The sequence below is a fragment of the Podarcis erhardii genome (assembly GCF_964252035.2).
Source record: "Podarcis erhardii genome assembly, chromosome: 8".
Lineage (NCBI taxonomy): Eukaryota > Metazoa > Chordata > Lepidosauria > Squamata > Lacertidae > Podarcis > Podarcis erhardii.
The window spans coordinates 67110192-67131589 of record NC_138499.1 but is presented as its reverse complement, the minus strand read 5'-3'; the positions used below and the strand labels follow the sequence as shown (position 1 = coordinate 67131589).

The 21398-nt window shown below is 44.1% G+C and overlaps 1 protein-coding gene across 2 annotated transcripts; it reads right to left on the bottom strand.

The window, feature by feature from the left end:
• Positions 1-1948: 1948 nt before the first annotated feature.
• IRF4 (interferon regulatory factor 4) lies at positions 1949-19355 on the bottom strand. Of its 2 annotated transcripts, none has more exons than XM_081873110.1 (8): positions 19008-19355; positions 14432-14618; positions 13919-14007; positions 12342-12483; positions 8932-9042; positions 7163-7516; positions 5888-6000; positions 1949-2987 (listed from the first exon to the last, which is right to left on the bottom strand). In XM_081873110.1, the coding sequence occupies exons 1-8, from the start codon at positions 19245-19247 to the stop codon at positions 2844-2846; spliced, it is 1380 nt and encodes a 459-aa protein (XP_081729236.1). In that variant the 5' UTR covers positions 19248-19355; the 3' UTR covers positions 1949-2843. The 2 variants fall into 2 exon arrangements, with proteins under 2 accessions (XP_081729236.1, XP_081729237.1); XM_081873111.1 differs by having other exon boundaries at positions 8932-9039; positions 19008-19352.
• Positions 19356-21398: the final 2043 nt, after the last annotated feature.

Genomic DNA, 21398 nt, shown 5'->3' with positions numbered 1-21398 from the left:
CTGTATACAGAAATATCTTGGAAATCAAAATTACTGCTCATTCCTCCCATAGCTCAGGCCTGAGTTCCTATGCCTGTAAAAGTCATTTGAAAGATGTACTGGACAGCAAACTGAACACTACTAGTTCAGTTGGCCATCTTTCCCATTCTTTTCTACTACAGGGGGGACATTTCACCTTTTTAAAAAGAGCCCTCTTAAAAAACAGCAGGAGTGTCCATTCAGTTGAAAGTTGGCTCAGTTCCTTATTTGTAGGAGAAAAAACGCACACACAAAATGCTCATGCTATGGAAACCTGTATGCCACCTTAGATAAAAGTGTTCGAATCCAGTCTGAAGTAGTTCACAGCACGCACCAGCATTTTCCATTTATATATACATTTATTCCACAGTTGCCACTGAAGTGCTTTTTGTACCACTTGGAAATATCTTCCATTCAAATCAATAGGGCTGTCCTCCAAGTAGTGAATTATGAACCAGTGTGCTATAAACATAGATCTCACACGGCCTTGTTTGAGAAAAAGATGTAGTCATCAAAGCCTTTGAAAACTAAACACAAGCCGCATTTCATAACTGGAATTCAGAAATAACATTTCTTTATACAACCAACAAAATAAAGGGGAGGGGGCTGCAAGCAAAAAAAAAAAAAAGTCTTTCACACATGAGAGAGAAAAAGAGAGAGAGAATGTGCTTGTTCGCTGAATGGATCAACACCACAAATGTATATGCCTGAATATAACCAAACAGCTATGCAGCGCCTATCAATTTTTCAAGCTGAATAAGATTAATAGTACAGTCATATGCATGTTTACTCAGAAGTAAGTCCCGCAATGTCAATGGACCCAACTCTGTAGTAAGCATGGTAAGGATTGCAGCCTAAATACATCAGGAAAAAATGTGCCAGGTGACGGGACTAGCTATTTAGGAGAAGAAAATGGATATTATATCCCAAGGCATCATGCATCTTTAAGATGTATAAATTCGGGGGGTGGGGGGTTAAAACATGGGTCTTCTGCCAATTGTATAAAAATATACAATTTGTCCCTGATTAGAAATTCAAGTAGAACAAATTTTTAATTTTAATACTTCAATGCAGGAAAAAACACACACCTACAAATAGTTTTTAAGGAAGGAAGGGATCTTGATGACTATTTCCAATGATTCATTAGAATATGCTGCTTTGATACTGACATGTCTGATCAAGCAAATAACCAATAACCTGAATTTTCAGTCCTTCCTTTACTTTTAAAATTAAAATAGTGATGGAAAGAAAAACAACATGGAGGTAAGGGTGGGAAGTCAAAACATTAAGGAAAATGTGTGTTGATTTGTGTTTTTTTGTATTTTGTTTTTTTAAATTCAATAAATTTTAATATTAAAAAAGGAAATCACTTGTGGTCACTTAGTTACTTATGTAACTGGAACACTTAACTCTGTCCTGAATGAGTGCCAACGTCTGTCAACATTATCACTCAGAAGAAATAATTCTGACAATAAAGTGAATTTGTCCAAAAACTGTTTTGAGTGCTTAGATGGCTCAAATTAAACTATAGTGTGCTTGTGAGTTCACAATCGGTTTGTATATAGATTTACAGTGGTGCCTTGCAAGACGAAATTAATCCGTTCCGTGAGGCTCTTCGTATAGCGGTTTTTTCGTCTTGCGAAGCAAGCCCATTGACAGTTTAGCGGATTAGCGCTATTAGCGGTTTAGCGGCTTTTAGCGATCAGCTGTTAAGCGGCTTATCAGCGGATCAGCTGATAAGCGGCTTAGCAGCTTAGGAAAAGGGGGGAAAAGGGGGGGAACCTGCAGGAACTCGCAAGACATTTTTGTCTTGCGAAGCAAGCCCATAGGGAAATTCGTTTTGCGAAGCGCCTCCAAAATGGAAAACCCTTTCGTCTAGCGGGTTTTCCGTCTTGCAAGGCGTTCGTCTTGCGGGGCACCACTGTACACTGATTCATCTTAAATCCTGTGCAAACACGTGTTTCACTCTTTGGTAATTGTTTTTTAAAATGCCTGAGGCTGGCAGGACTATACATACGTACCCTGGGAGCAAGTACTACTGAACTCTCAGTAGGCATGTATAAGATTGCACAGCAAATCCAGCAGTTAATGGAAAGAAGCTTTGACTGCTTACTAAGCATTAAATGAGCTTTATGAAAATGACATATAATGGCATAAATAACATAGCATGATAATAAAACATTTATCCTAGGAATAATCCTGATGCAGAGTGTGCTGTACATGCCCATTTTTCAAAAGAGCGACAATATACATTTTTTAAAAACGTGAAAAAATGTCAGAAATTATAGTTCTTAAAAAAACAACAACCATACACCTGTACACTGCAACTTTCTTTAAAGACTATATAGATGTTTTTGAAATAGTATACTTATAAAAATTACAGAATAATTCCATTTCGTTGAATAATGTGCTTTTGAGTACCCCCTTATATCTTATGTAAGCTGCTGCTTCGGTCTAGGAATTCTTGCCCTGAGATGTCTAATCAAATAAATAATTAAGAGTCTGAAATAAGTTCAAGTCATCTATAAGACACTGCCTCCCTTTAGGAAAATGTAAACATAGGAAGTATTTTGTCAGTTTCCACCGCTAACCCCAGTGTTAGAATCTGAGGTACAGCAATCCAAAAAAAGGAGGGAGGAGAGCATATGTCCATTGTAATATATTTTTAGGCTTGACCACAACCATTCTTTGAACTTAATTGTTGTTGCTGTTCATTTCCCAGGGGAAATCCAAGCATTTACTTATAACACGTAGCTGTGAACCAACGATTCTTGCATTAGGCATAACATCCAACACGATGCTTCAAGGCACCGATTTTCACATGCTTATTCTGGAACAGAGGAGTGATGGAGAGCTCGATGGTAGTCTTCTGAACTGGTGACTTGTTCTGGTATATCATAGCCTCTTAGAAAAGGTCCAGTGTTTTGCTGTGCAAAGTAGTATAGCTGCCTTGCAAACATGGGCTCAACCTTAACAGATAGAAAGGTTAATGGGACACATAGCCAGGTGGTCTGATTCATTCATATTGAATATATATATATATATATATTAATCATAACAAGTCAACGGAGTTCCACATTAGAAAGCATTTCATTTGTGTTCTATCTAGTTTTGTCAATTCCAATGGACTTGCTGAAGATACTGAAGTTTATCAGCACATGCTTCTTTCCAGTAGCAATCATATACCGTGGTACCTCGGGTTACATACGCTTCAGTGTCCTTACAGCTAATGCCTTTCATCCTCCTTTATTTAGGGCTATTTAGCCTATAATTCACAAAGGTGTTAAGCCAGAACATCAGTGCAGCAGTCTCCTAAATGGCTTAATTAGGTTGTGAATCAGGTTGTTAATTATAAACAACTGTATATTATAAACAATACTAAGAAACATTCAGCAGAAGAATTAGCTGATCAAGATCACATTATTTGACCAAGGTAATCTTGGAGAAATAAGATAATCTATGTTTTGAGCTTCAGCGTAAGTTGTTTCGAAGTACACTTAATACCTGCAATTTTCATATGAGTTACAGTGGTACCTTGGGTTACAGACGCTTCAGGTTACAGACACTTCAGGTTACAGATGCTTCAGGTTACAGACTCTGCTAACCCAGAAATAGTACCTCAGGTTAAGAACTTTGCTTCAGGATGAGAACAGAAATTGTATGACGGCAGCAGCGGGAGGCCCCAGTAGCTAAAGTGGTGCTTCAGGTTAAGAACAGTTTCAGGTTAAGAACGGACCTCTGGAACGAATTAAGTACGTAACCAGAGGTATCACTGTACATACATACTAGGAACAAGGCCCACAGAAATCAGCAGGACTTGTTTCTAAAAAACAGGCATGGCGTTGTCCAGCATTCTACTACAGTTTCATGTACACAGAAGCCTATACACATGTGCAAGTGCAGGCTTCAGAACATACCAGGTCTGAGATCCTTTATGTGTCTTGGACTAACATTGACCATAAAAGGATGTCACATAGAGGAGGGAGAAAGGTTGTTTTCTGCTGCTCCAGAGAAGCGGACACGGAGCAATGGATCCAAACTACAAGAAAGAAGATTCCACCTAAACATTAGGAAGAACTTCCTGACAGTAAGAGCTGTTCGACAGTGGAATTTGCTGCCAAGGAGTGTGGTGGAGTCTCCTTCTTTGGAGGTCTTTAAGCAGAGGCTTGACAACCATATGTCAGGAGTGCTCTGATGGTGTTTCCTGCTTGGCAGGGGGTTGGACTCGATGGCCCTTGTGGTCTCTTCCAACTCTATGATTCTATGATTCTATGATTCTATGACCTGAAACATCTACTGCCTACAGTGAATGACGACAAAAATATTTTTTCCCTTGCTGAACATGGTCTTTCTAAAAGTATGGAGCTCCTGCAGAACCCTGGGGATAGCAAAAACTCCACACAGGCATACAAAGGTAGTGGTAGGGATGTTTGAAATGTTATTCCTCTTCACTATGTGAATTGCCTACTTGATCAGTTGCAATAAGAGCTAAATCTTCCTTACATTGTCAACTTTTACAGTTGATAGTTGCAGCAGAAATTGTAAAAAAGAGAGAGAAAAGACCCGCAACCAAACATAGGGTGGTATCTACTTAAATCTACGAGTAAAATTATTTCTACCCACAATGGGATTTCCCCACTCCTTCCCCTGCACATGCCCTGCACCACCCCCAAATCTGCTCCAGAGAGAACAGATTTAGTTGGCAAAGGGGGGAGGATGTGGGGGGGAGTCCCGTTGTGCAGGCAGAAGTCAATCCACTCATGCAAGGAGTCACTCAGCGCTACATTGACACACAGCTTTCAGGACAAAGTTACAGTGGTACCTCGGGTTAAGAACGTAATTCGTTCTGGAGGTCCGTTCTTAACCTGAAACTGTTCTTAAACTGATGTACGACTTTAGCTAATGGGGCCTCCCACTGCCGCCGCGCGATTTCTGTTCCCATCCTGAAGCAAAGTTCTTAACCCGAGGTACTATTTCTGGGTTAGCGGAGTCTGTAACCTGAAGCGTCTGTAACCTGAAGCGCCTGTAACCGAAGGAAACACTGTAACTCATATGATAATTGCAGGTATTACGTGTACTTCGAAACAGCTTACGCTGAACCTCAAAACATAGATTATCTTATTTCTCCAAGATTACCTTAGTCAAATAATGTGATCTTGTACAGCTTATTCTTCTGCTGAATGTTTCTTAGTAGTGTTTATAATAGAATGCACAATTAACAACCTGATTCACATTCTAAGTAAGCCATTTAGGAGTCTGGTGCACTGATGTTCTGGCTTAACAGCTTTGTGAATTATAGGCTAAATAGCCCTAAATAAAGGAGGATGAAAGGCGTTAGCTGTAAGGACACAGAATGCAGGGAGAACTTGGTAAGTGGTAGGAGGGAATCACTATGGAAGTAAGGGGGTGAGATTTCCACTCATCCACTGTGCTCAAAGCATCATTTATTACAGCTTTGTAAAATCCTATAAAAACACCAACACAGTGCAAACAATTGGTGGCAAGCCAAAAGGCCCCTCTTTATAGTTCATGTCTAGTTTATTTAGCGGTATTGAAATAAACTGTGGTTTACAATTTCAGAATATTTGAATTGTTGTAACATTTAGCTTAAATCAAAAGCATAATCACAGATTTGAATCACTCAGAAACTAGTGTTGCATATTTCCAGGTGATTATCATACTTAAGGAAGTTTCAGTTATACTGTACTGCCTAGCTGTAAGAGTGGTGATTTACATTTCATTTCAATGCTCCTTTTCAACCTTATTTGAATATATTGGATTAACTTAATTCACTTGAAGCATTCACCTTACCCCCTTTAATATTTTTGCATGCCCCAAGATTCAAGCAAATCAAATAATTTATACTTACATGGGCTGTAATTTGTTTTCTTTGCCTTTGTGGATCTGGAAACTCTTCACCGAAACACAACACAATCTGGAATCTAGGCAACGGCCGCCCATGGTGGGCAAATACTTGTAGTTCTGGAAAGCCAACAGAAAATACTCAAGCTATTATGTAGGATTAAACTTCAGAGCTATGGCAGAAAAACAAATATCATGGAAAATCAGCCTATATTACTGATCAAAAGATCCTGTGGCAATGAGGATGGCAAAAGACCTAACAAAATCTAGAATCCAAATCAGTAAATATCTGCAACATCCTATCCAGCCATGTTAAAAATTGTAAATTTCCCTGGTTTTCCAGCTTTCTGAACAGCTACATAAGCGTAACAAAATTTCTCTCAATTTGGCAGGACATTACTGTTTCCAGTTTATTGAGTGCTTCCAGGTATGCCATGGTTGTCTGTATTTACCCTCAAGCTGGGATAAACCAGAGCTGGCTGGCTTTCAGAAAAGACCCCAGATTTTAGAGGAGAACCTCTAAAATATGTATGGAGAAGACACAAGTCTCCCACATGCCTTTAGTGGAGTTACAATTTATTATTTGTTCACTAAAAATTGTATAACTGGGGGTTGATGGGGATTTTACAATAAAGACTATTGGAATCCAAAAAGGCAAATAAAATGGTGCTTCCATTAAAAAAAAAAACCCACTAAATAATCTGTTTAAAATATTCCACTTTCAAATGTGCTGGAGATAAGAAATGTTCATTTCAGTACAGTTGTTTCTATATCCAGTCCACATATCACAGTCTCTAATTAAGCGGATGTGTTTATATTAGCCCATTTGATCTCACCAAAGTAAAACCTGAAGCTGCACAATCTAATATCAATGTTATTTTCATTGCAAAACAGCCAGTGTTGTACATACCAAAAGTTACACATACTGTATAAATGAAAGTCTTAGCACCCTGGACACCAAAGACTAAAGGAGCATTTAAGAATGCAGATAAGATAAGAAATAAAAACCTTCTGAAATATTGCACCACTGAAGAGCAGGCAAAAAAAAATGTGTGTGAGGAGCATTATTAGCTGACAGTAGGACAACTGGTGAGTCGACATTACATTTCTCAAGTGAAGGCTAATTAGAAATGTTTAGCAAATTAGGTAATATTTCAGCTCACGCTATGGTCAAATAGAGTGAATGTGCATACAGCTCCTTCTGAAACCCACTGCTATGACAAAAGAAGAAGCTTGCATCACACAACCTACAAGGATGCATTTATGACTGTAACATACGTACCTGACAAAAACTGCTGAGTATCAAAAAGTTTGCATGTCTGCTCCCTTTCCAATTTGTTAGGCCTGTCGTTGCAAAATGCCAGAGGACCATCCCAATAGATCCTGCTTTGGCAAAGTCTCTTAGCATAGAGTCCGTCAGGTGTCATCCAGAGTATTACTCCCCTTTCCAGGTGGCTTAAGGATTTTTCAGTTATTTTCCTCTGGTTGTGATCTTCCGGATAAGGGAAAAGAACTTGGTCCAGCCCGCTGACCTCATAACTTTGGCCATGAGATATTCTGCACCCTTCAGGACTTGAAGTAGTGACTTCTTTCACAAGAGTTTCGTGGTAATATAGACAGATGTGCAATCGACAATCTGAAAGCATATTTATGCAAAATTGTTGTTAACCATTGGACACCAGACAATGGCATGTCATGTAACGTCTACGAGGAAGCTAAGAAGCATTGAGGTTGAGTTACACACAGCATCTCAGAGATGTGGCTTCAAACCACTTTTCAGTGGCAGACTTTGAACCTGAGAATGCATATACAATTTTAAAACCACTTGCTAGGAAATTAAGCACAGTGGGACTTAAACATGTGTAAGATTGTGCCACACGGCAGATTAGCTGGGGAAATGCTGGTTGTGAGGGTATTGGCATAGTGATTCCTATGATTCACTGAGTTGAGCTATGCAGTAGCCTTGCTTGTTAGCCAAGTCAAATTGCAGGCTACTTGATAACTGACAGGTAGCTGTTCCATGGGGGGTTTTTTGGTGGTGGAGCATTGGAACAAGTAATAAATATGGCTGCTGTGCTGTAGGTACGGGCAGCAAGAGCTACAGTTAGTGAAATCAGCCACCCTTACACCAAGATAACACATCTACAAACACGCCACTAAAAATAACTTTGTGCAAATGCTTAAGCAGTACGGAATTCTTGTCAACATGTACATTAATGGGAATTGACTAGTAGTTGTGCATGAACATCAATCATAATGTACACTCACATGACAGCATGGAGAAAGTTTACCAAACAATCAACAGGGAATGTTACAGCCGACGGTATGAGTCGTTGCCAAATGATTTTGGGGGAAATTAACTGATCAGTTGTACTTTAATGCCTGGTTGAAGTGCAACACCTCCACATACGTTTCACTGATTGCCTGGGTAATCCACATAGTATTAGACAGGAGAATTTTGTTTATTTAAATATTTATATGCCCCTCTTCAGTGGAACTTCCATAGCAGTTTTCAAAAATAATATAAAATATTTAACAACCAACTAAAGAGAGGAAAATATATTCAAGTGTCTGTGATAATCCTTTGCTTAACACTGAAAGGATAACATGGTTGGTGCTAGACAGGTCATCCTTGGGAGAGGACTCCACAGATAGGAACTTCTATTGAGGACGAGCTCTCTCTGGTTGCCTCCTGCTTTGACTGGCCAATAAACATACCACCTAATTGACTTTGGCCACCATTTCCCAACATCATTTGGAACCCATGCACATTCACTAGGCACGGCACAAAATTCCTTGTTCATGTTGTCTGTGAACATTCTCCACACTTCATATATATGTGCACTACCAACATTTAGGCACACCCTGTATTCACCTTACATTTTTTTTAAACCAAATCAGAGAACCAAACATTGATGGAAATTTCACAGTTATCCTCTCATTTGAGCTCACGGGGAAAGGGTGTGTGTGTGTGTGAAACTTATCTGGAAAGTTATGAGAGGGCTCTCATGAATTCAATGTTACTTGCCAGTTGTTGAATTATTTATATACCTGACAATGGAAGAGCTTCACCAGACCTTATGCTCGGCTCTATTGGGATCCCAGGAGTCTGTGCCTCGGGTGGCGCACAAGCGTAAAAGCTTCCAGTTACCTGACAACCTGCTTTCACAAACAAAAAGTTTCTGTTCACAAACTATGTTGCCAAGTGGTCCAAAATCCATTGAAGGCTTTCTCCCTCCAGTCTGAGAAATTCACCTTCCATTTCGACCTGAACACATTTTGTTTGTTTGTTTACATGCTGTCTTTCAGCAGTGCTCCCAGGTAGTTTATGAAAACCTTGGCAGATGCTTCCCTTCTCATGGACTCTGGATGTTTCGGCTGAGTTTGGAGGGGCTTGTGCTGGCTGCAGAGATGGATCCCTTGGTGCTTCTGCACTTCCTCACACTAAGTGGTACCTCATGGATGCTTTAAACTAGCGGTTCTCAATCTGTGGATCCCCAGATGTTGTTGGACTACAACTCCCATCACCCCTGAGCTCTGGCCTTGCTAGCTAGGGGTGATGGGAGTTGTAGTTCAACAACATCTGGGGACCCACAGGTTGAGAAAGGCTGCTTTAAACCATTGCATGACTCCAAAAGGGGCATGGCACTGGGATTGACTTCAGGAGCTTATTTTCTAGTAAATGTGTTTAGTATTTTGCTCCTCCAAGGTGCTCAAAGTGGCACGTGTGGTTCTATCCACTTTATTCTCATAACAACCTTATGGGGCAGTAGTGCCAACTTGGGCCCCAGACTGTGGGTACCCAGCGCATGCATGCTGTGATGTCATAATGTGACGCTGTGATGCTGTACAGCAATGCAATGTTATGGCGCATGTGCACTCTGCCGCCACAGTGGCGACTGGGCCAGGGCCTGCACCTTTGTCACAGGGCCTCTATTGGGGCCTGCTGCAGCAATAGTCGCACTCTGGAAGCAAGTCTGCAGCCGCAATGGACCCCAACAGAGACCCTGCACAGGGCCAGTCGCTGCTGCAGTGCCACAGCACCAGAGGCAAGGCAGCAGGCGGCATGGGCAGGGGGCGGAGGCTGGGCACCCACAGCAAAAAAAAAAAAAAGTGAGTGCCTGGGCCCCCATGGCCACCTGGAATTGGCAGCACTGCTATGAGGCAGGCCAAGCTGGGAGATAGTGACTGGTCCAACGTCACCCAGTAAATTTTCTGGTGGAATGGGAATTGAACCTGGGTCACTCTGATCCTAGTTCAGCCCTCTAATTACTACATCACACAGGCTTTCAGCCTTTGAGTGAAGGCAGATTTAACATTCATACAGCATTGGGAGCAGTATGGAATGCTTTCACTAGATTGCTTTCACCAAATCTACCGGTACTTAGGCTAAGCGCTAAAGAAGAAGAAAAAAGAAAAAGCAAGAATGCCCAGTTGTGCAAGTTTAAAACTAAAACCTACTTTGCATAGGATCAGCTGGCTTTGTGATGTCACAGAGCTAGGAAACCCTCAAGGCATTCAGCTTTAATGATTCATGGTTAGGATCGAAAGAGATGCATAAGCATCTAAGTGATAAACTCTCCCACAGAAATCAATAGGACTTAGAGAAGTGGTTGACTTGGGGGTGTATCATTGTGCCTTAAATATCTGTTCATTTATAATGTATCTTTGTATTGCGTTGAAATCAGCCAGATTCACTCATGGGCCAGTAGATGCAAGAGGGAAGCCAAAAATTAATAAAGCAATATGCTTTAATTTGACAGGCTTCACTGAACACATTCTATGTTTATGAAGCTCTTGGAGCAGCGATTGCCAATATTGGAAACCTGAGTAATAGGCATTGGCACCGCACTGCAACCACACAGGCAGCTGGCATAGTTCATTTGGTACAGCATGAAACTCTTAATCTCAGGGCCATGGGTTCGAGCCTGATGCTGGGCAAAAGATTCCAGCATTGCAGGGAGTTGGACTAGAGGACCCTCAGGGTCCCTTCCAGCTCCACAATTCTATGATTCTATGCACACCCCATAGCCATGCAAATATACATGCCCCACAACCATCCATTCTCAACCCCATCTGCCCTCCAACACTTTGGCTTGGAAAAGTGTTTCAGCCTTTTTTCAAGCATAATTTGTTTTTGGCAAGGGGAGGGGCGTCATCTTCCTGGAGAGTGCTGCTGAGCAGGAACTGATTAACCCACTCCAGGAAAAAATAAAACAAATTCCTTCCAGTAGCACCTTAAAGACCAACTAAGTCAGTTCTTGGTATGAGCTTTCGTGTGCATGCACACTTCTTCAGATACACTGAAACAGAAGTTTCCAGACCCTTCTATATAGTGAGAAGGTGGGGAGGGGTATTACTCAGAAGGGTGGTGGGAATGGGTGATTGGCAGACAGCTGTGATGAGGAACTCCCACTCATCCCACTCCAGGAAGTTATCTCTCTCTCACACACACACATACAGGCAATTAGGCTTGGGGAAAGCCTTCTATCATAATATTTTATTTTATTTTTAAAAAAACTAATTGCAGGAGGGGAGGGTGATTTATTTTGGTTGCAACAGAAAATAAAGAAGTCTTTTTTCAGGCCAGACTACAATGGGTGTGGTGTGAGGAGGGGTTACTGTGGGCACCAGGAAAAGCTTCGGCAGGCACATGTGTGCTTGCATGTGCCATGTTGGTAGCCAAGGGGTGCCAACTTGGCTAAAATACTGGAGGATACAGTACATAATTGATCACATAATGTGGTGCACACACGCCATTTGAATGGCAATGCCCATGAAATCTGGAGAGCCCTGGCCTCCTGAAATATTTTATTTTGGGGGGTCAAAAAGACCTCAGCCCCTAGGGGTTGGCTCTTATGCTGCAGAATAACATCAGTTTTGTCAACACTGAAAAGCTTTCATTATGTGCACCATCAGAAATAGGCCCATTTGACTTACCTACTTTGCCTCGTCCATTATTCGGAATCTTCAAAGTAAAAGCACTCCACACCCCTGTGGAGATTGCACCATTTTCTTATACTGAGTGCTCATTGTAATGGAACCTTAGAACATGCTCCAAAGTTAACCACTTCTGCAAGTCCAATTGATTTCAGTGAGAGGGCTCTTTCTTGCAAATGCTTGCCTATCCCTTAAATGACATTTTAAAGTCCTTACTTTTGGCTGCCTAATCTCATTCATACCATTGTACTTTCTTCCAACAGTGGAATGCACATATAGAGTTTTCCCACTTCCCAAGGTTTCCCCATTCATTTCAATGAAGAGGGGATGTTTACATACACAAAGTGCTGGATATACTGAACAGTGTCTTCTAATTAAATGATTGAGGAAATCCGCTTTACTCAGGAGCACCTTGTTCACAACCCCATGGGCACAGCCACTGGGTCAGGAACCACAACTTCTTTCACAATTTAAATAACCACCAGGTACAGCTCTGTCTAAAAACACTGGAATCTTCTTACCGTTCTGACATGCTGGGCTTTGCCAATGGTGGTTGCGAGCTGCAAAAGGAACACTTGCACACTGGTAGGAGATATCGGGGTGTGACTGCTCTGGCATATAGTCCCTCCAATTACGGTCATGAGACACCATGTAGCTTGGCACCTGCATGTTCAACGAAACATTACATAATGTGGTGTTGTTGTTTTTAATGCATTTTTTTTAAAAAAAGGTTTTCCATCACAGTTCTAAGAAGGAGAAAGAAAACACATCAGCAAAGTATGTCATTTCACAATGCAATTTTGCAAAAAGCAGGTATGTGTGGCCAAAAGCATAATACAAAATAACAAAAGAGGATGGGGGAGGCATTGACAGATCTTATATGGCATGCAAGTCAGGCAAACAGCTCTGAGTAGGGGTCCAAAATCTCAGAATAGTTGTGATCCTCACAACTTCACACAAAAGTAATGTTCTCATATGCTGCAGGAGAAGAAAGGTCCTCTGACCAATGAGCTCTCAAAGCAGCTGTGTGGTCCTTCCAGTGCTGTCAAACCAGTTACTTAGCCATGAATAAAGTGTGCAGGGTCAGGCTATGGTGTCCCACACACCACATAATGGTTTTAAGGTAAAGGGACCCCTGACTGTTAGGTCCAGTCGCAGACGACTCTGGGGTTCTGGCGCTCATCTCGCTTTACTGGCCGAGAGAGCTGGCATACAGCTTCCGGGTCATGTGGCCAGCATGACTAAGCCGCTTCTGGTGAACCAGAGCAGCGCACGGAAACGTCATTTACCTTCCCGCCGGAGCGATACCTATTTATCTACTTGCACTTTGATGTGCTTTCAAACTGCTAGGTTGGCAGGAGCAGGGACCGAGCAACGGGATGTCACCCCGTCACAGGGATTCGATCCACCAACCTTCTGATCAGCAAACCCTTGGCTCTGTGGTTTAACCCACAGCGCCACCCGTGTCCCCATATAATGGTTTTAGTTATAGTCAATTGCAGACAGAATCTTCAGCTTCCCCACATCCCATCCTCAAAATGTCCAAACACAAAATGCTCTCCAGAGTCTTGCACAGTGTTCTCTCCAAAACCTCCTACCAGAGATTATTTGAGTACAGGTGCCAGGGGGTAGAACATGGGACTCTATGCACACAAAAGATGTGTTTCACCACCGATCTTTAGGTTCTCCCCTGCAAATAATGAAGATACAGCACCCAAGGTCCCCTTGGAAGAGGAAGCGCACACAAAACTGATGCATTGGTGCAAAGCCAGTGTTGTTAATTAAATTTTTTTAAATGACATTTACAGGGGGGTGTAAATATTTGAAATGTATGAAGATGAATACTTGGACTGCAAATGATGAAACATATATGAAATGTAATAAGAGCTAATAGTATGGATTCAGAAAAAAAGGATCACAGCAACACCTATGAACTCTTTGAGAACATTCTTTAAGTTGTAGTTGTACTCCTTGCTACTCTTTTTCAATCTCACACTAGATCAAGGAATGAAATAGCAATGGTATCAGTACATCTTCATCATTTGACATCAAAGCTCAAATACATCCATATTATATATATATATGTATTTATACATACCTGAGGTGGTAGTGCAGAGTAAGACGAGTTCATGGTGTAAGTATTATTCATAATCATTTGGGGATCTTCCATGCTAAGCTGTTTTGCTCCTGTGTATATAAAACAGGGAGATTTACGCATGCGTACCTTGAAGAACCTTGTGAGAAAAGTAGCTTGCACATTAAAAATGACATTGGTATTGCTTCAGTCTACTTCATAGCCACGAAGTTTGTTGGTACGCTTTACAGATAGGGGATAAATCTAGAAATCTGTCACTGGAAAACTTTATCAGGATAAAAGACAACATACATGCAAATCACCCGAATTGTATAATTTATTTGCTTACAGAATCAGGCAGAACTGCATCAGTTATTTGAACCCTAGGTGCTTCTATCGTAAACCTATATAAACAAGCATTAGATTTTTAATTCACCAAACTTCATTGCTTAAAGTAATTATAGTGCTGTTGCATATCCCCACCCCACCCCAGCACCATCTCAATAAATGGGATTGTTTTGTATAATGCAAGCTTACCTTTCTTTGCTCCTTCTGGTACTATTCTGTACACTTTATAGGGGTCTGATATATCCAGCTGGCTTCTTTCAACGAGTTCTTCAAAGTCATTGCTCTTGTTCAAAGCACACCGCAGTCTTGTTTTCCAGGTGGGGGGATCTGGCTTATCAATGCCTTCTCTGAACTTCCCTTTAAACAGAGCCCAAGCCTGGAAATATTGATGGTGGTTAACATCTTGTTTTTAAAAACTCCTTTAAACATACCTATACTCAACAATATAAATGGCACGCTGCGTGTGTTCATTGTGGAAGTTCTCTGATGGGACTATCACTAGCTTTTCCCCTGCCACTATAGGATTTTCACTTCCCTAGTCATAGTTCAGCTACAAACCAAAGTGCACAGTGCAATTTTTCAGTACCCAGCAGAGAAGACTGCAGTAAAAGAACTAGATGTCGTTCTAGATTCATAGTAGATACTTCAGTTCTACAGGAAGTATATAGACCCTGTGCCATTCGCAAAGGCTCTGTGCTATTTAATTCACTGCAAAACAGCATGGAGTAGCCACAACATGTTTTATTTCTTCACTTATGAATTGGACAGTTTCTATCCCGCCATTCCTCCAGTATGGAGCACAGGGCAGCTTAGAACAATAGTGTATAAAATGTGAGTGTGTGTGTGTAATTTTTATATGATAAAAATGCAATCCATTGAAGGATCTGTAATGCTGCATCACAATTCTGAATTTGCATGAAGTCATGGTGGGATAGCTTGGAGGGACATTGAGAGGGAGGGAAGCAATTTTAAACAGTGGCATTGTATAAGGATACTTTGGAATATTTGAGGAATCCGGGTCCTTTGTCTCTCTCACCTGAAGCAGCTGAGGAATGGAAGACGGAGAAGTTTGAGTACAGCATGAAAGGAGAGACACTGAAAGTAAGGAAAGGTGGGAGCTTTAAACAACAGCAGACGTTTCAGTAAAGCATGGATGGAGGAACACTGAGAGGAACAAAGTAGTGATTTTAAAGAAAGGCAAAAGCAGAGCAAGCGGGTGGGGGAGGAAGACAATGTGAGGGAGGAAGTAGTAGAAGAAAAAGAGAAGAGTTTGGATTTGATATCCCGCTTTATCACTACCCTAAGGAGTCTCACAGCGGCTAACAATCTCCTTTCCCTTCCTCCCCCACAACAAACACTCTGTGAGGTGAGTGGGGCTGAGAGACTTCAGAGCCCAAGGTCACCCAGCAGCTGCATGTGGAGGAGCAGAGACGTGAACCTGGTTCCCCAGATTACGAGACTACTGCTCTTAACCACTACACCACACTGGCATTTTAAAGCAATATTTTAGTACAATAATAAGGGAATTTGGAAAGGCTCTGTTGTGTTTTCTTTTTGCTGTTATCTTTTGTGTTGTACCCATCTCTGCTATTTCTTCTTGTTAAAATTTGTTTGTTTTAAAAAAGAATACCCTCACTGTTACTCCATCCCTGCTTTACTGTTGTTGTTTAAAATCACCATTTTCCTCTCAGTTTTTATACACTCCCCACTTTACTTAAACTTCTGCCACTGTTTAAAACAGCCACTTTTTCCCCTTTCAGTGTATCTCCCTTCTTGCTGTACTCAAACTTCTCCCTCTTCCATTCTTCAGCTGCTTCACGTGAGAGAAAGAAAGAACACAGAGCCCTGTGCAAAGCGAGTGTAGAATAGGAGAGAGGAAGCATGAAAATGGAGTGCTCTGTGCGCAAGGAAGAGTTGAGAAAAGTAAGGAGGAGGGTGGCAGGGAAAAGGAAGTAAAGGTGATAGCTGGGTTGCAGATGGAGGGTGTGAGAGGCATGGGAATGGGGTTGAAGATGTAAGTAGGGTCATTAGAAGTCTGCAGAATAGGAGGGGGTAGCTTCATAACTGGGCAGAAGACGAAAAGGGTGCTTAGTAGTTGCAATGTGTGGGAGGAGGATACAGAATGTTACCATGCAAGTGGTTTGTGTGCAAGAGGAGCGTGTTACACAAAAGGAAGGGGAGGTGAAGGCATGGGGAGAAGGTGAAAATGGGTGCAAAGCGGGACTTCAGAATAGAAGACAGAAGTGAGTTTGGGAAGGTGAAAAAGTGAGCATGATGTGAGAAGCTCAAAGAGGTTAATGAGGGAATGGCAGGCAGTTCGCGAGTGGAGAAAGCAGGGGTGCAGTATTATAATACAGTGGTACCTCGGGTTAAGTACTTAATTTGTTCCAGAGGTCCGTTCTTAACCTGAAACTGTTCTTAACCTGAAGCACCACTTTAGCTAATGGGGCCTCCTGCTGCTACCGCACTGCCGGAGCACGATTTCTGTTCTTAACCTGAAGCACTATTTCTGGGTTAGCGGAGTCTGTAACCTGAAGCGTATGTAACCTGAGGTACCACTGTAGATATATAAATCAGGCTGCAGTTAACCACCTATAAGCCTTCCTGTTTTTATTTGTGTATTTATTGACACATTTTTATCCCGCCTTGTTCCTCCAAGGAGCTCAAGGACACAGTCCTCCCCTTCTCTGTATTATCTTCACAACTACCCTGTGAGGTAGGTTGGACGGAGAGAGTGTGATTGGCCCAAAGTCACCCAGTTAAGTTTCAGGCCTGAGCAGAGATGCGAACCTGTGTCTAGTCCAGCGCTCTAACCACTATACCACACTGCCTCTCAGAAAGATGTCAGAGATTCTATGCAGGCAGAAGGAATGGTGGATTTTTTAGGACCTTAGGTATTTTAACCAAAGTCAGACTCATTGGTCCATCTGTTGTCTCCCCCAGCCCTACTTTGAGATGTCAGAGATCAAACCAGGGCCCTTCTGCATGCAAAGTAGATGCTTTACCACTCAGCTATGGTCTCTCTCACTATATAAAAAATAATAATGCAGCTAAGGTGGCAGATGTGGTCCCAGCTTCTTCTAGTCTTCTCATTCTGTGTGGTGCAGAGTTCAATAAGAGCCCTGCTTGCAGACAGCACATGATGGGAGCAAGGATGTAAAGCCACTCAATCTTTCATAATTGGGATGTGGAATATGTGACCCTTTGGATGTGCTGTACAGTGGTACCTCGGGTTAAGTACTTAATTTGTTCTGGAGGTTCGTTCTTAACCTGAAACTGTTCTTAACCTGAGGTACCACTTTAGCTAATGGGGCCTCCCGCTGCCGCTGTGTGATTTCTGTTCTCATCCTGAAGCAAAGTTCTTAACCTGAGGTACTATTTCTGGGTTAGCGGAGTCTGTAACCTGAAGCGTCTGTAACCCGAGGTACCACTGTAGTCGGGAATTATGAACTCTTGTTTCGCATCATGCTGAGGTGGAAATAACTTCTGCCAAGTCCAGTCTAGTCACTGGAATCTGCAGGTAGCTAAAAGGTAAAAACTATTTTCAAGTCAAGAGATGGCTTTTTAAAAAGCCATGTCACAGTATGAGTTCAGTACACAAAGCTAAGAAAGCCATACGAACATTTAACATTAAGGCTGAGTAATCAAGGAGGGAAGGCGTTACTTGTGGATTCAACCAGTAGCGTAAATGGTTCCTTTTAAAAATGAGTTACTATTAAAAGTAATTAGCTACATTCATTTTAGCAGAAATGGAACAGTGTTGCTCCAGGTAATGCTATTCAATAACTATCAACAGAAGGAGTTTTAGAAAGTAAGTCTTGCTAAACAGTTATTATGGTGCTTGCTGAAGTTTAATGACAAAGGCTGCAGTTCTGTTCAAAACTGTACACAAGTGCCATTGATGTCTACAGAATGCAAGTTTGTGCAACTCAGAGCATCATTGCAGCCATAAAGAGTCACGCCTTGGGGTAGTTAATCAAATAAGGAAGAGGGAATTGTGGAACATGGAAGGACTCTTTCAAGTGTGACAGGAAAGCAGCTTGGCTGGCATTTTAATTCAGAAGCATCTAGGATGCTAGTTGGGTAGAAAAGATAATTCCATCATTGATTGGTGATCATTTAATTTCTCTCTTAAAGTCGGAGAAAAGAAGTGCCCTAAAATAAAAGACCCTCCTAATTCCATTGTCCAGCAATTCTAATAGGGGCAGAGTCCAATCTACCTCTTGGTTTCTTCAGTCTACACACAGTTTAGGGAACATCTAATATTTCTTTAACTAGTCACAGGTGTGCCTCTGCTGCTAGGGAAAATGTACTTGTTACAGGATAAAGGTTACAGAAGCTATTAGAGAAGGACCCTGCACCTTTGTGGAATTTGCCAGTGAGGCTGAAAGTGGACAGAGGGTGGAGCTGGACTAATGAGCCCTGGGTTCAGATTCTAGATCAGCCACGAAGTTCACTGAGTGGCCTCAGCCAAACCTGTCTTCCAGTCCGATCTACCCTGCAGACTATTGACAAAATAAAATAGCCAATTCCATGTACATTACCCAATGGTCCTAAATCATCTAACTGCACCGGACCCTAAATCTGGAACCAGTTCCACTTAAAAGCACGGGTCATTTCCAAGTAAATGCACACTTTGCTTCTGATGGGAGACTGGAGCCAAACTTGCGCAAGGAAATGCAAACAGCCCCTTTGCCTCTGGCTGAGATCCAAGCCACTGGATCGCGAAATCTGGCGCGCGCCTGCACTGGGGCGAACCCCTTACCTTGAAAAGAGCGGCGTCCTCTTCTCGATTGTAGTCCTGCTTGCCCGCGTGCTTCCAGGGGATGCGGAAGATGCTCTTCTCGTCGTTCTCCCACACCAGGCCCGGGTACTTGCCGCTGTCAATCTGCTCGATCAGCCACTGGCGGAGTTTCCCGTTGCCGCAGCTCACCGAGCTCATCCCGCCGCCGCCGCCGCCGCCCTCGCTGGTGCTGTGGATGCCGCGCTCGCCCTCCAGGTTCATGCCACGCGCCCAGCCGACGTCGCCTGCTCCGGCGCCGCCCCTGCCGGCGGGAGGGAGAAGGGTCACGTGCCACGCGCCAGACACGCCTGCGCGCGCTTCAGCACCTCTGGGCTCTCCTTTCTCTCCAGCCCACAGAACGCGCCATTCCGCAAGTTCAGCGGGAGAAGCGCGAACTTCTTCTCCACACCCACCTTTTGCTAGCGGGCAAGCGAAGGTCGGGGGCGCCGGTGTCCACCACGGCTGGCTCCCAAGCACCCCCCCCCCCCAAATTTCCCATGAAGGGGCCGGGCAACCACAAATTTCGGTGCCAGGGCCCCCATGCACACTTCCCGGCGTCCACGGTCGCGGGGTCAAGTTATCACGGCTGGTATCCAGAGTGAGAGAGAGAGGAAGCAGAGAGACCGTTCGCTCGTTTGGCGCCAACGCAGAGTAGCCCCTGCTTATGCCGCGTCTCCCTCGCGCGCACCTCCTCTCCTCGCAAACACCTCAGAGCGGCCCCGGAGGCGAGCCACAAAATGGTGCCGCCGGACAAGGGGCCTAGAAAGGGCGGGAAGGGGTGTCTGCTGCCCCTGAGGAACCTGCCGGCCGAAGCCGTCGCCTCACCTTCGCGTTTTTCCACCCCTGCCCTTCCGCCCTCCTGGTCACACTTCGCCCTGACCGGCTTTTCCTCGGAGCACACGCCGAATTATCTTTCTCTCTGTGTGTGCCTGCTTCGTTTGGTGCACTCCTCCCCCCTCAGAGCCGTCTTTGGTGGTGTTTTCTTTCCCCTGACAGGCAACCCACATGGCCCAAAGCCGCGCCTCGCCCAGCTCCCACTTCCCTGTCGCCTTCCCTCTCCGGCAGACGCTCATCCGTCCCCGCTTCCTTCCTCTATTCTGGGCTTCCTCGCGGCTGGCACCAGCTGCACCTCTCCTCATACTCACAGAAGCCCCTTCCACTCTCTCTCCCCGGCCGCCGTCCCTCTCTCTCTCTCTCTCTCTCTCTCTCTCCTTTTTCTCTCTCTCTTCAACCCCCCCGCCGAGGCCTTTCCCCCTTCGCTTTCCCACCCACGCCGCGGACTCTCCGCAGGAAACTCCTCACATTCGCTCGCCGACGCGGCTGGCCCTGTTACCGTCATTCCCGCCCGCGCGCCCCGGCCCCGAGAAGGCCGAGAGGGGACTCGGCTCCGAGCAGCCGCTTCGCCCTCGTGACACATTTCCTCCCAGCCGCCCCAGAAGCGCGGGCTCACAAACCCGCGGCCGCCCCGGCTCGGCGGGACTCGCGCGCGCAGCACCAGGGGCGCCCGCCCATCCAGAACGCGGGGGATGGCGCTGCGCCAGTGGCCAGACGCGCCGCCGCCTCCGCCGCAGCTTTGGAGCGCGTTTTCTCGGGAGACCTAGGAAAAGGTGCCCCGGCCAGGATCGCGGCGTGGCGTTGGCGCAGCTGCGCTCAGACAGTACTATTTGGCCCCTCGCCGACTTGGAAGCACTCAAACGCTTATAAAGCACTCAGCGCAATGCTCTGGGCTCCCACGGGGTGCGAGGCCACTGGCGCCCCCTTGGGGGCGTGATTTCCCAGTAAACGTGCATAGGATCGGCCTGCTCCAGCCCAATCCTGCGCCTATTTATTCGGCAGTAAGTCGCGCGCAGGGTTTCTTTAAGCAGCTCCCTAGTAAATGTGTGTAGGATCGCAGCCTGCGAGTCAGTGTCTTCGAGTTTCGCGGGCATAGCTGTCAACTTTTCCCTTTTCTTGCGAGGAATCCTATTCGGAATAAGGGAATTTCCCTTTAAAAAAGGGAAAAGTTGACAGCTATGTTCGCGGGGCTTCCGAGTAAACCTAGAATCCAAGAGTTGGAAGGGACCTTGAGGATCATCTAGTCCGACCCCCTGCGATGGAGGAATATGCAGCTGTCCCTTACCCGCGATCTTGGTATTATCAGCACCATGCTCTAACCAAACGGAGGATCGCGCGGCTAGGCTGCTACTGCCCGACATCTTCCAGCCACGCTGAAAATCGATAGGACTTGTTTCGACATTGAAATACATTGTGGGTATTATGTAACCAAGGCAAGGCAGGATCTGCGGAAATTCTGGTGCTGCGATTGAAGACATCAAGCCTTTGCTACTGCCCTTAAGCAACGAGGTCTTCCCACCCCAAAGCAGGTTTTCGCCC

Coding starts and splice junctions, on each gene's coding strand:
- IRF4 (XM_081873110.1), bottom strand. CDS start 19,247: ATGAACCTGGAGGGCGAGCGCGGCATCCACAGCACCAGCGAGGGCGGC. Junction 7,517..8,931: donor TGAAGCTCTTCCATTGTCAG/GTATATAAATAA, acceptor ATATGCTTTCAG/ATTGTCGATTGCACATCTGT. Junction 6,001..7,162: donor TACTCAGCAGTTTTTGTCAG/GTACGTATGTTA, acceptor TTGGCTTTCCAG/AACTACAAGTATTTGCCCAC.